Source organism: Leguminivora glycinivorella, chromosome Z (assembly GCF_023078275.1).
Source record: "Leguminivora glycinivorella isolate SPB_JAAS2020 chromosome Z, LegGlyc_1.1, whole genome shotgun sequence".
Lineage (NCBI taxonomy): Eukaryota > Metazoa > Arthropoda > Insecta > Lepidoptera > Tortricidae > Leguminivora > Leguminivora glycinivorella.
Window position 1 is genome coordinate 4,006,650 of NC_062998.1, and position 17,428 is coordinate 4,024,077.

Here is a 17,428-nt window from a genome sequence, read left to right on the forward strand (position 1 = left end):
TTCGTTCTATCGCCGATCGGTTACTCGCTTTTTGTAGGACCAGTGCTTAACCGCCCTTGTGAAATGATTATATTACAAACTGTAAAAAATATGTATTACCTATCTCCTTGTTTTGTGAGCTATAAGTACTGTTAAACAAAAATACCAAGTAGCTAGGTCTGCACTGACCGAGCAGCCTCGCAAGGCAATGCCTCGCGCGCAAAACGTCCATGCTTGTGCGCGCACGTTTGTCTCCACGAAGGTTTTGCGCGCGAGGCATTGCCTCGCGAGGCTGCACGGTCAGTGGTCAGTGTGGGCACACCCGCTATTAGCAACAAATACCCTTACAAGGATTTAATATAATAAAACCACGAGAAACAGACATAACTGTGGCATCTTTTTTAAATCACAGCCTGCACATGCCTGTACGGCCCTTAGTGTAAGTAGTACATTGTAGAGTGTCGCATGTACAAAAAACGGAAATTCTTATCACAGCGAGTAGCCGGGTCCGGTCGGCCGGCAACCGGGAACTACCGTACAGGCCGGCAACGAGGGCGCACAGCAGAGTGACATATAGCAGTGACAAGAGAGAACCTTATTGACTCACTTCCTAAGATCACTGGACGTAGCCAGCTGGTGTTTGAGCTGTGATCTTATCCAGTGACCGCGGCCAGGAGCCAGTAACTCAAGTACAGGCCTGCGACGAGGGCGCACGGCAGAGTGGCGTATAGCAGTGACAAGAGAGAACCTTATTGAATACGATGTTAGAATCATCAAGAAACTTACTTTCTAGGATCACTGGACGTGGCCAGCTGGTGTTTGAGCAGTGATCTTATCACAGCGAGTAGGCGGGTCCGGTCGGCCGGCAGCCGGCAACTGCCGTACAGGCCGGCGACGAGGGCACATGGCAGAGTGGGCGGCATGTGCTCTTCGCCGAGGAGGAGGCAGAGCGACACGAGGTGAGGTGAGTCGCGGAGCCATCCTAGGAGCTCGCCTAGCGCTAAGGCTTCCTGCGAAAATAAAAAAATATTTAGACGAAATAATTATAGCTTTCGAAATTGGCCACATCGGTTTTTCGTCTTGGTAGCGCGTTGTCTCTGTCTTGCTTATGTGACGTTGATTGTCTCTTTCTAAAGACCGATGTGCATTCTTTATGGCCGTTTAATGTACTTGCCTAAGTTATCGAGTTATTAAAAAATGAAATTTCTCATTATTTGGTCTAGACAAATTATTAACAGCCTAAACAAGGTCATAAGCTTTATCCAAGGTAACATTGAACAGGTGACTGATTTTACTGTCAGAAAATATTAGTGAAGCCTCGAAGTTATGTGTTCAATATTTTACATAATTGGTAGACAAGTGAAAACCTGTCTTTAGGGCTTATATACATACGTCAGAGTAATTACTACATTTACATATTTTAAGGAGTTTACATAGGTATAGCGGTGTCAAGCGACGTGTGAAATCGCGCCAGTGTGATAACAGCGTATTAGCATTCTTCAGTCGTAAGCGTGGCTAGCACGAGCTATTAATACGTTTCTCTATAGCGTACTTATACTGACTAGAACCATAGAGAAATATAACTTAATATAAGTAACGAGTGGTAACTCCATACATAAGTAAACGCGAGTTATTTCGTAGTCGACACGTAGCAGTGCTGCTACTTGCCAACAGATGTCGCGACGCACAAAAAGTCTAAATGCCCAACAATTTCCAGATATTTAATAATACAATCGGTATTTTAACTCCTTCAGTAATATAAAGCAAACAGTGTAACTAGCGCGAGACGCGACACCCTTGACACCTAGTGTCGAGTGGTGGTACTGATAATTCCGCTACTCGATGCTAGATGTCTATTACGAAAAAACTCGCGTTTTGGCAAGAAGACTAATGTATGGAGATAGAGTTACCAGACCACTCTTTCCTCATTTATATTTCTCTACGGTAGAACGAAACATTATGTGCATTTTCCATGTTTGTACTCTAAGGCGTGGGCCACTTGCACCAACCACTTAACTCAGGGTTAGTGTTGGCTTAAAGGACTCGCATCCAGGCCATAATGTATTAAAAAAAAAATCAGGGTTAGTGGGCTGTCATCTGTCAAATTCCATATAAATTCCATTTCCGTTTGTGCAAGTGGTCCTAAGTGTATTAAAAAGTCATGGTAGCCACAAAGCGATGCATAAGTTCCTATGTTCAATCGAAACTTAATCGATAGCGATTTGCATATGAAACCATGGTCACTGCCGTATGCTTCGTTATTAGGCGAATTGCTTTCATAATTGACCACTTAATGACTTCATTACGAGAACGTTCGTTCAGTTTAGAACTTACGCTCACTGTAATAAGCAATGTATCAGCGTGGCAAAAAAGTGCAAACAATAACGGAAAAATGACCGAAGTGAAATGTAAACTTTTAGCTTAAAAAAGCTTTAAACGAATGAACCTAAGGTTGAGAATCGTGTTGGAAGAAAGAGGCTTAGTAAATTGCAGGGAACACTTCTAAGAAATCGAACGGTTTGTTGATATATGTTTCATTGGCATAGCTGGGCACCGTTAATCAAATAGTTAACTTCGATAATCGCTAATCCGTTACTATAAAAGTTAACTTCGTTAATCGTTAAAGCGATACATTTCAACAAATTTAACGGAAGTTAAAGTTAATCGATAATCCGTTAATCGCTATAAAAAAATAATTTTACTGTTGCTAGTTGCATCATTTATCAACTATTTAGTATTTGCGTAAGTTTATATGTTACTGTAAAAGCCCGAAGTTCGCCAAAATCTATAAATATTAATAAATATTGTTCTGTTTGGACTTATATCGACGTTGGTTCGGTAAATTCTAGGTTTTATTTGTTTTATTGGGTCAATCATGCGGTCGTACCTAGTCATGTTGCGTAGGTTCCTCGGATTGAGACACCTCTATTCGAAGTTGTGAATGTTGTGATCCACGGTAACTTGGTAGATAGCGCGGCCCGCCGAACTCTGCACTCTGGCTTGATACGTCGGTTGCGCGAGTGTCATGCCTGATGATTTACATGCTATTTCGCAGTTAGTGATGGGTGCAGTAGGACTAATAAACTTTAGCAGGTCTCGAACAAGTGATCCAAAGGCACCAATTTGTCTGTAGACTGTGAATTTACTTGAAAATCCTAGGTTTCGCCGTACTCCGGGCTTTTACAGTAGCGGTTAGAGCAAGTTTTACTCGGCGCGTGCGGAACTGGATTAACGATTAACGGACTCGAAGAAATTTAACGGAAGTTAACGAATCCGTTAACATTTTTTAAAGTTAACTTAAAAGTTAATCCGTTAACCAAAATGTTAACTTCGTTAATTAACGATTAACGGATTAACGAGTTAATGCCCAGCTATGTTCATTGGTCACATTTTGAAAGCATGTGTTCACTTCGTCAAATCAGCTTCTTTTTAAGAACTGTCAAAACGAATTTGAACGACTTGCTAATATGGAATTTATACGAAATCGAATTGAGTGACGTCACGGTCAAGTCAAGTCAGTTACTTTATATATTTCTACCTGACTTATTAAATAGAAACTGGATTTAAAAATAACTTCTGTCCATGGTTTTCGTATAATTATCTGATTGATTTCGTGCATGGTATAAAATATTTTATTTTAAGTACAGTCAAGTTCCTTAATTCACACGCCACATAATGACACTTGACACCGTGCCTGTGACAATAGGCGAGACGACTAAAAAAAAAGTAATAAGTCCGTCAGTTAGATTATCAAAGAATTTTAGACACGTATTTTTCCTTTTTTCTCGTACTCGTCACGCCTAGGTACAATTTTTACTTAGAAGTGACGTCACAAGCCCCCACTCCGGAACTTTGATGCTCTATATCTTTGTATTTTTTCATTAATTAGAAAAAGCGAAAAATAAGTGTTTGGTATTTTTGGACGATCTAACTGACGGACTAAACAGAATGCCATTTTTTTATGTAGTCGTCATCCCTATTCTGTGCCTATTGCCGGGTTGATAAGTAACATTATCACTCAACGTCTATTTCCTTGTAGAACAGGCAATGGACAGCGAAGTGTCACTGTCGGGCGACAATTCGTCACTACTTTGAAAAAAACTTGTATCTTCGTGTCAATGAAAATAAAATTGTAGTAAGTATGTATGGAATGCATATAGACTTACTGCGTTTTAACTTTGAGGAGCAGCGTGAGATACGAGATTTTTTTAAAGTAGTGACGAATTGTTACCTTGGTGAAATAGGCTGTTGACTACTCAACGTACGCACGGGAGCGATCGCAACGTCTCCTCCAGTGCGTATGTCGAGTACTCAACATGCTGCCCGGGTTGAAGTAGTATATTAGAAGACTTCAAGAATCTGAAGCAGGATGGACTACTCAACAAGACCACAGGGAAGTCCAGAATCGAAGTACAGTCGCTATCAGATATATCGAGCGGTAAAGGTGCTCACAAATATCTGAACACGCCACTATTGTCAAGGCGATATTGAAGGCGTGTTTAGATATTTTTGCGCGCCTCGCCTGCTCAGATATATATTTGGTAGCGCCTATGCAAAGGTTGGTCTCTAATCTAGCTTCACACGGATTTTACTAGAACAATGTAAGGAATGGCCATAGTTATTGTAAATGCAATACATAACTCTGCTGGGGCCGACACTAGCTGATCTGTCTCTATTCATGCTTTTTTTATTATTGTTCAGACTATTATGAGGGATATATCAATGCTAATTCTTTTTAATTGAGAAAATATTCAAAGTTAGGTATGTGAATTATTTATTGATTATATCGGGTACTCAGTAATTAATAGACAATCTTCTAGCCACACTTTTTTAAAAGCCCCTTATCATGTCCCATTGCCACTGCTCCCAATGTCGTGCTATTTCCGGCCAGGGTACGTAGCCAACATGCGCGGATCCAGGGGGGGGTCATGGGGGTCATGACCCCCCCCTGGAGCTTAAGTTGGCCATACAAATAGACCACGTGACCCCCCCTGGGGCCCCGGGCCTTTACCACGTGACCCCCCCCTGGGCACGAAGCTGGATCCGCGCTTGGTAGCCAAGTACACAAACGCTTACGATATTATCGTTATTGTAGAACCAGACGTAGAGACAGCCATTTCGGACAGTTACTCATAAAGGTGTCAATTCTACCAGCCAACTTTGGGCATCAAGTTAAAATTTGTATGAAAATAACTTTGCACTCTTGTGGATAAAACTCAACATTGTCATTTGTTTTAAAGTATCAAGAGAGCCTCTACCAGTTGGTGTGAAAACCATATTGTACAAATGTCAAAGTCAAGTTTATGCTATAGATTTAAGCCTCGATGTGGTCGACCCTAGGGTTGCAAAAAAACGGTTTATTTTCTGGCTTGAAAAAAAAAACATGAAAAAAAACCGTGAAAAAAAAAACAGTTTTTTTCTGGAGTATGTTTTTTTTCTAATGTACGAAATCTCAAAAGTTTTAAAGCAGTTAATACTTTTATATGGTTTTTTTAGACTTAATGTTAACTATTAAACGAATTTAATCAAATAATTTTAATTTCTGGTCTTATAAAAGTAACATTTACGAAATCTGTAGTTGGTAGTTATTACTATTTACTGTTGGCAACACCACCACCTCTCCGCGCTGCACGCCGCATCGGGGATTCCCCAATAAACGTTTGTTTACTGAATGTTAATCGAATTAAAATGTACGTTATTGTTATTAAAACACGTTACAACTCACGAAATACCGTTATTGTCGAATTATTTATTCATCTGAAAAAAAACCATATTTAGAAAAAAAACCATGGTGCTCGGTTTTTTTTCATAATTCTGAAAAAAAAATTTGGTTTTTTTCTATTTGCAACCCTAGTCGACCCCAACACACGCGGTATTTTATGCATTCATACTCGGCAAGGGCACATTGCTGTAATGAATTACATATGATGTTTGTGTTATGGCCGTACACGCAAGGTCTTTTATCCGGCATACAAGTTAGCTCAAACTCTAAACAAAAATGTGACTGTCCTAAGGTACTGGCCCCACCAAAAGCGAGTAATTTCTGTGCTATCAGCTAGCGATAGAAACGTAACGAACAAAATATATTAGTCTCTCCCGTGTAAAAAGAAAGATGGAGCGATTCATAGTTCATCGCTCAGTGACGAACTATAACTCGTTCGCGCTATAATCGCGTCTCTTCTATTTACAAGGGAACAATTATCTCTTGTTCGTTTCTATCATCTATACCTCATCACTTACTCGCTTTTGGTGGGACCAGCGCCTTACTGAAGGGTTCTTAAGCTTCAAGTAAAAAAATGTTTTATACTCTGTCAAACAAGTCTGTCAGTAAATAAGAATAAAGAAAACTATATCCATCCTCTTTAGGGTGCTAGAGAAAAGGATACCTATAGATTTCTTTGTTCTTATTTAATGACAGACTTGTTTGACAAGTTTATATAAATTTTCAACTTGGTGCAGATAAAAGCCACAAATAGTTGATAAAATCTTTCTACACACTACCTAGATACCACATTATGAAGTGTTCACATTTACAAGCAGCCACGATTTTTGGTTTAGGTAAAGTTTTACAGTCAAATTTATTTTTTCGGTTCCCGAGATACAGGCTGCCGAGCTTAATTGAAAAAGTGTAATTTATGTTACGTTTTATGAATTTTTTTGGCAAATAAACAGTATATATATCTCATTATTCAAATTCATATTATGGTTAGAAAGTTCTTTAAATACAGAATAAATAGCAATATATTTTAAAGTAATTTCAGAAAAGCGGTAAAAAAAAAGTGGTAAACCAAGCAAATGATTTGATTAATCAACCCGACAATACAGACAGAGCAAATTTCCCCAAATAAGAATAATAAAAGTAGGTATTATTTGTCCCAGCAAAGTCACATATAAGGAGTTTGTGAAATCATAGTGTAAGTATATGTATAATTACATATGTTGCAAAGAACAACTGAACATATCAGCTGCTAACCCAAAAAAGAAGGAATAGTAATTCATTTTAAGCCTTTTGTTCTAGTGATAGTGTTGATAGAGTGTGGTGTTAACTAATCGAGGGGTTAGTGGTCGAACCAGTTAAACTTATAGTTTTTTTGAGATTATTTGAGCAAACTGGTGTTCCAAATTCCAACTATGTGCAATTTACACAGTGTTCTTATTTCAATATCTATCCTAACCTCTCCTAATTGCTCTAGTAAATATGTTAGTCTGTTTAAAGGTTTCATAGCTTGATTCACATAAATAATATATGTATGTAGATATAAATCTTGGCTTTTGGTCTAAATATGTTTAAAATAAATGTACAGAGAAAATATGTCAAGATTTCAAGACTTATTTCATAGTGTTTCAATTATTCAGTACTAAACTTTCTTTTTAAAAATTGCTGACTAAGAAGTTGCAAGTTTGTCCCTGTCATGCCTTAATCATGGTCATAGCATAATCTTAATTTGATCTAGTTCATAATGATAGCTGATGAAATTCAACCCACACCATAACCAACTGTGTGTTTGTACTGTAATTATATCTATACATTGTATGATATCAATGTGACTTAAAAAGTGGGTGGATATGTAGGGCATTGCAATCAGAAGTTATTGTGAACACATTATATTCAATAATACTTTAATGAAAGTTCAAAATTATTGGTTTCATTGAATTAGAAATGTTTTCAGAATAATATTAACAAACTTTCACAATTTAAAAACAATAGTGCACAAATTTATATCTACAGTGCTATAAATTCTAAGCTTATGAAAAATATTAGGAAAAAAATCTGACCTTGTATTTTAGCACTTTGTATACATCCACGAAGGTAGTGCCTTCCAGGGAGCTGGCTCGCTGGCAGGCCGCGATCGAGTCAGCCTCGCACCGAGAGTTTATCAGGTCCGTGAGATTCTGTCGTTGTTGAGAGCATATCCAGGCAGCTTGAAGCAATTCTAAGGCACTCTTTTCCACTTCCTCGTTAAGGTTTTGCAGCAACTGCCTTTCTGAACTTATAAATATCTTCTCTCGAGTCAGCTGGTTAGCCAACTCGGCGATATCTAAGCAACCCTCTGTTGTGGACTGCATCATACTTCTTTACAATAAAATATATTACAATTACACATATCGTAAATAGTTTGATTTAGTCTAATTCCTGCTTACAAGCAAATAATGCGATACACGATAAATGCAAGCGAAGTGAATGAATTGAATGGCACTTTCGTTCTGACGGAAGTATACCGAGTATACGTCAAAATGTTTAGGGGTGTGAGTTTCGTAGGAATCTACTTGAAAGATGAAGTGAGAAGAGAAGATGAATGCGAGCTCGCACCACAAAAAAATCCATTTATGTTTTTGTGTGCTTTACAAATCATTCTATTCTTATTTTATTTAGATTGACCTTTGAGTAAAATAGAATTCGCATGGGAGGCGTACCTTTTCAAGAACAAACTGAAAACTGAAAACTGAAGCCGCACAAATTTCTGGTTTTTCCTCAAAAAATGGGAGGAACAAAATAGGTTGCTCTCTACCTATAGCTGAGGTCTTAATTATATCTGTTATAATTATTTTTACCCCATTGTGGCAAAAATGAATGTTTTGCCATTTAATCAAAGAGAAGGTCTGTACGCGATGCGCTGTGCATAGCGCTAACAAAACAACTAGTTTCTTAGTAATTTGTTCTAAGGAAATAGTCGAGTTTGGGTACCATTGAGCAATATGATCCAACACTAATTTGGGATTCCAAGTGTGTGTATATTTTGGCAAATTTGGTCTGGATTTATATACACCTTTAAGTAATCTTTTTATATGTTCATCCTTTCCAATGTTATCTCCGAGGAAAAGAGATAGAGCAGACCTGTGGCTGTTAATAGACCCGTAGGACGCTCCCTTATTAAACTGATCAGTTAAAAAACCAATAACTAAAGATGTTGAGTTGTCAAATACGTCTTTACCAAGGTTTGAGCAAAATGCCCACCACAATTTTAGTGTTACATTATATTGCTGCATGGTATTCTTGGACAAGGATGCTAGCATTAAATCCCAAGAAGTTTCTGGTATGCCGCGTCTCCGGTAAGCTAGCCGGAGAGCAGCGCTGCACCCAGGGTAAGTCGCCTGTGGAACGGGCTCCTTGTTCTGAAATCAGAGCAGACTTTATGTTCCTCAGGACTCATATAAATTATATCCGATTGTAATAATGACATTAACCGGGGGTACCACGGTTGAGATGGCCAGACAGGGAAAACAAAAATTCCAGAGGCTTTCTCATGAATTATCTTTTGCAAGCATTTCAATATAACCGAAAAAGGAGGAAACATATAAAAGAAACTATGACTCCAACATAAGGTAAAGGCGTCTATGGCAATCGCGTCTGGGTCCCTTCCCCATGACACATAATTAAGACATTTTGCATTGGCGCGGGATGCGAAAAGATCAATTTCTGGATGTCCAAATCTTTTTGTTATGCGCTGAAACGCTTCCTCTGACAATTCCCATTCTGTATCGAGATTTATTTTCCGAGATTCTCGATCAGCCTCGGTATTGTCTCTAGTATTTATATAAGAGGCGAAAATCCATAGATTCCGCTCCTCGCACCATTGCCAAATTTGCCTCGAGAGGTCGTTGAGGTGAGGGAACTGAACGCCACCCATGCGATTGACATAGCTGATTGCCGTCGTATTATCTATACGCAGTAATATAGAGCAATCACGCCTATCTTGTGCGAAATATTTTAAAGCCAGAAAAACCGCCAAGAGTTCGAGCTGATTTATGTGGAAAGATCTTTCTTCTGATCTCCAAGCTCCGTGCGCTCGGAGATTATTCGAGAACGCTCCCCAACCAGTCCGAGATGCATCAGAAAATATCTCGAGAGAATAGGTGATAGGTACCAGAGATTGTGAGCATAAAGATATGTTATCTTTCCACCAAGTCAGATCTTTTAGAATAACCTTTGGTAATATTATTTTACTGTCATAGTTTGCATCCCGTTGCAAAGTTAGAAATTTCTGTCTTTCTAATATTCTCGTGTAAAGCCACCCATACTTGGCTGCAGGGCAAGCGGCGATAAGAACTCCTATGAGTTGCGAAAATTCCCTAATTGTACAGGAAGGGAGTGCCGAAAATTTTTTAACAAGGACTGAGATTTTTTCACGTTTTTCAGTGGGTAAAGATAGTGTCATATCCACTGAATTAAACATGAAGCCTAGGTAACGGCAGTTTTGCTGGGGTTCCAAAATACTCTTTTGATAATTTATCACAAAGCCTAGACATTCTAATAGTTTGATGGTTTGTTTGACATTCAACAAGCATTCATCGTAACTATCCCCAATACATAAGATGTCATCCAAGAAAAACACAGATTTATGGCCTTTACCTCTTAGGTAGGTGATAACCTCTCTCATAATTTTTGTGAAGGTTCTCGGAGCCAAAGAAAGCCCATACGGTAAGGCCGTGAACTCATAGGTTAGTAAATCTGAGTTTTCGTTTTCAAAATGGAAGCGAAGATATTTTCGGCAGTGAGCCGCCATCGGAATCAATAAATATGCTTCTTTTAAATCTACCGTGGCCATATAACCACAATATGGAATTAATTTTGAAGCTGTTCGATGATCTTCCATTTTAAAATGATCCTTGGATACAAATTTATTTAATTTTTCTAAATTAAGAATAAAGCGTTTGCCCCCATTAGATTTTGGGGCTAAAAAAGTTCTAGAAATAAACTGGTCTTCTTCCTCAGCGCAAGGTGTAACAGCACCTAACTGCAGTAAATTTTGAATAGCCACCATCATGTCGGCTCTTTCTGAAGCAGACCAATTTATTTTGGGAACAAAATCCTGAAAGACTACAATAATGTAAACTTAATTATATCGAACAATGAAGCGAGGAAATATTAATATTATCTTATGTACTTCGTGAAGAACAAAATATCATTGTAGCCTGCAATGCAACTGCAATGTAATGTAAATTTGTATAACCTGTCATGTCATACTAGTTTACACACTCTGTGGCATTGCGTCTATAGTCTGTGGTCTCATGGAAGGAAATAGGGATATCCTTGGACTGCAGATCTTTTTTGATTGTGAATTTGTGTAACAAACAATCAATGTAATTGGTACTTAAATGTGTTTAATAGTAGGGCAACCGTGTTATTTATAATGTCGAACCACACAATAGATGGTAAACTGAAAGGTTTAGAGGAGCGCTTTCAGAACGAGATGCGTATGCGAAAGGAAGGTCCTTTTCATGGTCCAGGTGCTCTTGGATCCAGCAGACCTGGCAGCGGTCGGAGGCCTAACAAACCCTGTAAGTTCTACCCATTATTCACTGCATTTCGCTATCTGGCTGTGAAAATCCATGCCAGCCATTTGGGTCGTCCAATTGTCGATGGAGTCATGGTCGTGTGTTTTTTTACGTAAATATTTCATTCAGTATGCTCTAAATTCGATTAATGGATCCACAAAGACGCTAAAATTGAGTTAAATTACAGTGGGCAATGGATATTTTACTTGAAAATCTGTTTTTTAGCCAATGAGCATTCATTCTTGTTCAGTGCCTCTAGAAAACAAATTGGGTACAAGAGAGATATGTCTGTGTTTTTAATCATTGTTTACTAGATACAATATATTCGGGTGTAATGAAATAAGGCACATTATCCAGAGTTTTCAATTATTTCCTACATACAAATCTGTACTAAGGTCATATATAATGCAGTTCAATATTAATGTTATTAGTCATTTCGTAAAATATCCTTGGATAAATTGGAAAAAGTTTTCATTCACATCAGATTACTAACAATATTATGTGAACTTCAATAGACACAAAAGCATGTTGAGTACATAACATAATGCATAAACTTGGTTTACCTTGTTGCAGTGTTTGGCAAGGACATACCAGCATTCCCACCACGGTCGCCACATGCAGCGGAAACTGAGAACAGGATGAGGGAAGTCCACAAGGTAAGTTCATCCCATATGCATAGAACAGTGGTGGGCTAATTTTTTTAATTGCAGGCCAATTTGAAAAAATTCCAAGATGAAGGTCAAATTTTTACCAAAAATGTATTTTAACTACAATGCTGGCCATATCACACACTATTTTGAAAGACCGGTGGAGGGCCAGATAAAAACCGTACTTTGCCCACTGCTGGCACAGAAGCCCGTGTTTTTGAAACTGTTTGTGTTTGATATTTTATACTGACAATTGCAAAACTGTGGAATGAACTGTTAGTATTTCCAAACTGATACAACCTTCAAGAAAAGAGCTGAATAAGAGTGTGTCACATAGTTTTGCAGCCTTAGAAGTGTATCATGTTATTGCTGGTGACTGTACAAAAATGTCCATTGTCCATAGTTTAGGAACTTAATAGAGACTTATGGTTATGGGCTCCGGTTTCCGCACTTAGCCTCAAAGATAGAGGCCATTGTGCGTGCTGTATTTGCCAGCTAGGGGTCTAGCCAGCCTAACTCCGCCCAGAAGCGCAGGATCCTCCTGGTGTCTCCACAGGCTTCTCGGAGTGACCTCGTCGTTTTGAGGATTTGAGCCCGTTGTGTGTTCACTCCCTCGCACTCCAGGATGACGTGGGCGACCGTTTCTTCGGCCGACAGGCATCCTCGGCATAGAGGGCTGTCGGTCTTACCTATAACATGTAAATGTTTGTTAGGCAGTGTCCAGTAATGTTGCCTACGATTATTCGTAGCGATGCTCTATTCAGAGTTAGTAGGCGCTTTGTTAAGCGCGCATCCGGGTGTGGCACTACTTCCCGGGAATGTCTACAGGTACTGGTGTTTGCCCATTGTTCAGCGTGTTGTGTTCTGGTTTTTTGACGCATCCATGACCTGAGTTGACCAAACGGTAAGGGAAGCATCGGGATTGGCCCAGTCGCTTTCCGGTCCGAACCTTTTCTGGCCAGCTCGTCTGCTGCGTCGTTCCCTAGAGAGCCGCTGTGCCCCTTTATCCATTGTAGCGTGACTAGGTTGTTTGACCCTATCACCTGCAATGCTCGGTGGCACTCTAGTATGAGCCCGGACTGAATGGTCTTACTATCTAGGGCTCGCAGTACTGCAGCGCTGTCAGACACGATGCGTATCTCTTGGTTTGTGATACGTCGCTTAGCCACTGCGTTGGCAGCCTGTATAATGGCGAAGCATTCACATTGGTAGATGGAGCTATATTCGCCTAAGGCTGTTGAGATATGCGTGTTTATTTCGGGAGAATACACGCCCGCACCCGACCCTGTCTTGGTTTTAGAACCGTCGGTGTATATGCGTAGTTCGTGTATTCTCGACCAATCGTTTTCCTCCTCAACAAGTTGTATGTTGTATTTTCTGTTGAAGACGTATACTTTGGGTACCCTGTCATTAGGAGCCATCATTAGTGGTTGGTAGTCAATGGCGTTCCTAAGGATCATGGTGTGAGCCCCGTTTGATGCACCCCAGAGGTTGAGTGATTTAAGCCTCACCGCCGCGGAGGCCGCCTCTTGCTGTATGAATAGGTCCAGGGGCGGTAGTCCTAAAAGGACCTCCAGGGCCTCTGAGGGTGTAGTTCGCATGCAGCCCGTGGTAGCAATGCTTGCTAACCTTTGGAAACGCTGCAGTTTATTCCTCGCTGTGGTGAGTTTGGTTCTAGGCCACCAAACCACAGCGCCGTATGCAAGAATAGGCCGTATCACAGCAGTATATAACCACATGGTAATTCTTGGGTGAAGGCCCCAGGTCTTACCCAGAAGTCTCTTGCACTGCCAGAATGTGATGCGGGCTTTGTCTAGTTTATTTTCAAGATGTTTATTCCATAGCAGTTTGTCATCCAGTGTGACACCTAAATACTTTACCTCTCTGGTAAGTGCTAGTGTCACTCCCTGGAGCTTAGGTAACTGAAGGTTCCTCATACTACGCTTTTTCGTGAACAGTACTAATTCAGTTTTGGATGGATTTACGGATAGTCCCTGCTCCGAGCACCATTGTTCGACGATTTTGAGCGCGCCCTGCATTAGGTCGCATAGGACTGGCTCGAACTTCCCTCTAATGAGGATAGCTACATCGTCTGCATAGCCCACGGTATAATAGCCGGCCTCGTTGAGCGCTCTAATGAGGCTGTCAACCACGAGGTTCCACAAGAGTGGCGAGATTACCCCTCCCTGCGGGCAGCCTCTGGATACAATGGCCCTTGTGTTGCTATTCACGTTTACCTGCACTGCTCTGTTCCTTAGCATGCTGTCAATCCATGAGGATATGGTCTGGTCAGCGCCATGGTTTAGCAGTGCTTGGCTTATGCTGTTGAATTGCGTCTTGTCGAAAGCCCCTTCTACGTCGATGAAGGCTACAAGTGCTGATGATTTAGTTGATAGAGCATCTTCTATTGGTGATATCACACTATGTAGTGCAGATTCCGTTGATTTGCCTGAGGAATAGGCGTGTTGTTGGTGGTGAAGAGGATTACGCAGCAGTGCCCCGTCTCTGAGATCGCGATCGCAGAGCCTTTCCATTGTTTTTAGTAGGAAGGATGTCAGGCTTATTGGCCTATATGCCTTTGGTTGCGTATAATCGTTCTTACCTGGTTTGGGTATGAATACCACTTTTACTTCTCTCCATTTCACAGGGATGTAACCGTGAATTAGGCAGGCTCTGTAGATTACTATTAGGTGCGGCGCGATGATGTCCTTACCCCACTGGAGGAGTCCCGGGAAGATGCCGTCTAGCCCAGCCGCCTTGTATGGAGAGAAACTGTTTATTGCCCATAGTACCTTTTCCAGTGTTACGGCTCTAGTGGCAGTGTCCATGGCGGCTGCAGTTGGTTGTACTAACCTTTGCCTGTCCGCCCCTTCCCATGAAGTCTCCTCCGTGACGGAGCAGTCGGGGAAGTGTGTGTCGAGTAACAGCTTGCAAGTCTCACTGTCGGTAGTCGTGTAGCTGTTATCAGTTTTCCTCAGGGAGCCTACATTTCTGGCGGGGTCGCTGGAGAGAATATTTTTTACCCTGGCAGCCTGAGAGTTGGTCTCGATGTTGGTGCAGAAGGCCCTCCAGCAATCGCGTTTCCGTTCTCGGATGCGATTTTTGTACAGCGCTTGGGTCGCTTTGTACGCTTCCCAGTCGGTCGCCCTCCTAGTATTCTTTGCTCTATTGAACAGTTTGCGAAGTTTTCCTCGCAGTTTCTCGAGTTCAGGTCCCCACCAGCCTTTCCGGCTGTCGGCCTTAGTCGAGGGTGTTGTTAGTGGACAAGTGCTAGTAAACGTTTCCGTTAGTATATCTGTTAGTTTATTTACGTGTGCCTCTATGTCAGCAGGTTCCGCGTAGCTTCCTGGGAGCACTGCGAGTTCCGGATTGCTAGACAATAACCTGTTGAACTTGACGCGGTCCGTACGTCTCGGGTTGCGCCAGGGTTCAGGTTTTGGAGTCTCAACGCTTAGTTTGTATCTTACCCATCTATGGTCGGAGCATGACAGGTCATTTGACACGTGCCAATCGGAGATCATTTGCGATGCTCTTTCCGTAGCGAGTGTGATGTCGATAATAGTTTGGAATCTGGAGGTCACGAACGTGGGTTCCGACCCCCTGTTCATGAGCTTAAGGTTGGTGGAGAATAGAAACTCTACTAGGTCCTCACCTCGTCTATTGGAAGATTCGCTGCCCCACAGCCTGTGGTGCGCGTTCGCATCCGCCGAGACGATCAGCTCAAGCTTCTTGTTTTCGCAGTATTGGATGAGGTTTGCCAGCTCGACCGTCGGTATGTCCGCGTCGCCCGGCAGGTAGGCAGACGCTATGATTAACTCTGGGCTGCTGGCGCAGTTACTCTGGAGCCTGACCGTAGTCAAGTCTCTGGAACAGAACTCATTCATTAAAACTGCGTTGATTTGTTTGGGGATATATATGCAAGTGCGTGGATTGGTTACAGTTGTGTCCAGAAGTAGCTTACCTCCGATGTTGTTTAGACCGCAGATTCTGCCCTTCCTTATCCACGGCTCCTGGATAAGGGCGACGGCCTCGTTGTTGACCTCCAGCATTCTTCGCAAGGTAGCCGTTGCGGCTTGTTTATGCTGGAGGTTGGTTTGTGTGACGTTAGTTAGGGGTGGAGGAGCCATCTTTGATGCTCATCTCCTCGTCCGATTCTAGCGGGGCGTCGTGGTCCATCAGCTGCGCGACATCCCTCTCAAGGTCGCTGTCATCAGCGTCCTCGCGCGGGGTTGTCAGCGGGCAGGCTGACGCCCCTTCCGCCCTCTCGCTTGCGCTGGAGGTTGGATGGGGGACCGCAGGTTCGCCTGTCGAGCTCTGTCTTTCGACGGAGCTCGGTTCGCTAACCTCCGACACCGACGCGCCAGCTTCTGTATTAGGAGCGGTGCATTCTCTCTGCTTCGCAGCGGAGAGGGCACCGCTCACTACAGTAGCCGTCGCAGTCTCAACAGGTGGCGGCGCATCAAGCAGCTTGCCACTGCTGTTGAAGAATCGGATGTAGGCATTGCCCAGTTTATAGGCAAGCCTACGCTCCCTTGCTATAATTCCCGGAATCTGGTCTGCCGGGATGCCGAGAACCAGGAAGGCTCCAGACGTAGTCCCTTCATGGCGCTCGACATTGTAAAGCGACCAGCTGCTGACCTGATACCAAGGGTTCTGTCTACGTAGGAGGATCTGGATCGTCCTGACGTCTTCCGAACAGCTTGGTAGCAGAACAGCGGACTTCACCCGTCGGGGAATGTCAATTTGGCGCTTCACGACCAGTTTTGTGTCGGGAATTGGTGACACGCAGGTGGCTATGGTGTCCTTGAGCCACTCTACGTCCCTTTTGCTCTCGCACTGTAGTTTCAGCACTCCTTCACTGTGGAAAGGTTTCCCACGGAAGGAGGGCCAGTGCGGAGCGTGTGGGCTGGAGCTCGGAGTGCCCACCAGATCTACGATGCTGGTCTCCAGAGTCAGCTTTAATTCTTCCACTTGTTCCGGTGTAAGGTCCTTAAAGGGTTCCGTCATCACTGCGACATACAGGTCGTTTAGGACTACAGTGTCAGCGTAGGAGACGGCCTTCCTTACCACACCCGAACCAGTGGAAGTTTTGGTTCGCTTAGGAAAGCTTGTTATCGGCGATAGTGTGTCGTCGGGGCGAGGACGTTTGGGTACTGGGCCCGTGCCAGTCTGCTTGTCTGGCTCCGCTTTTCCCTTCTTCCCTCTGCCCCCACGTTTGCGCCTCGCTTTCTCGGTCGCGTTAGATTTCTCCTTCGCGCCCGGTGCAGGACGTGCACCTTTGTCGGCGCGCTGCGGTGCCCCACCCTGGCTTTCGCCGGGGCGTTGCGGTTGCTTCGCGCTGACATCAGCAGCAGGGGCCTTTGTCGGCTGTCCTGCGACGGCTGGTTGCCGTCCGTCCCTATCTGCGGCTTGTTTTTCTGCGCGTAGGGCCGCGCGTTTTTGTTTTTTGCGCATGTCTGACGGCGTGCGCTTGCGTTTTGAGACCTGTTGCCACTGTTGCTCACCAGCCACATCAGTGGCGGGAG

At 42.6% G+C, this 17,428-nt stretch overlaps 3 protein-coding genes across 8 annotated transcripts in view; 1 reads left to right on the forward strand and 2 right to left on the reverse strand.

Annotated features, from left to right (window-relative positions):
• LOC125240808 (receptor-mediated endocytosis protein 6 homolog) overlaps positions 1-8,147 on the reverse strand; it is a 60,398-nt gene extending 52,251 nt beyond the window's left edge. For both annotated transcript variants that reach the window (XM_048148926.1, XM_048148925.1), the window contains exons 1-2: positions 7,756-8,147; positions 766-989 (exon numbers count right to left, since the gene is read on the reverse strand). In XM_048148926.1, coding sequence (XP_048004883.1) covers positions 766-989; positions 7,756-8,049 — 518 coding nt within the window. In that variant the 5' untranslated portion in view covers positions 8,050-8,147. The remainder of the gene's footprint in view (positions 1-765; positions 990-7,755) is intronic.
• A 2,851-nt stretch (positions 8,148-10,998) lies between these two features.
• LOC125241056 (dual specificity mitogen-activated protein kinase kinase 7-like) overlaps positions 10,999-17,428 on the forward strand; it is a 43,906-nt gene continuing 37,476 nt past the window's right edge. For all 5 annotated transcript variants that reach the window (XM_048149340.1, XM_048149345.1, XM_048149342.1 and 2 more), the window contains exons 1-2: positions 10,999-11,259; positions 11,830-11,912. In XM_048149340.1, the coding sequence (XP_048005297.1) occupies positions 11,112-11,259; positions 11,830-11,912 (231 nt within the window). In that variant the 5' untranslated portion in view covers positions 10,999-11,111. The remainder of the gene's footprint in view (positions 11,260-11,829; positions 11,913-17,428) is intronic.
• Positions 15,626-16,989, reverse strand: LOC125241057. Its single transcript, XM_048149346.1, has 2 exons — positions 15,865-16,989; positions 15,626-15,767 (listed from the first exon to the last, which is right to left on the reverse strand). Exon 1 carries the CDS (start codon positions 16,908-16,910, stop codon positions 16,008-16,010), a length of 903 nt encoding a protein of 300 aa, XP_048005303.1. The 5' UTR covers positions 16,911-16,989; the 3' UTR covers positions 15,626-15,767; positions 15,865-16,007.

Bases quoted from the DNA above. Each gene is read 5' to 3' on its own strand.
- LOC125241057 (XM_048149346.1), bottom strand. From the start codon at position 16,910: ATGACGGAACCCTTTAAGGACCTTACACCGGAACAAGTGGAAGAATTA.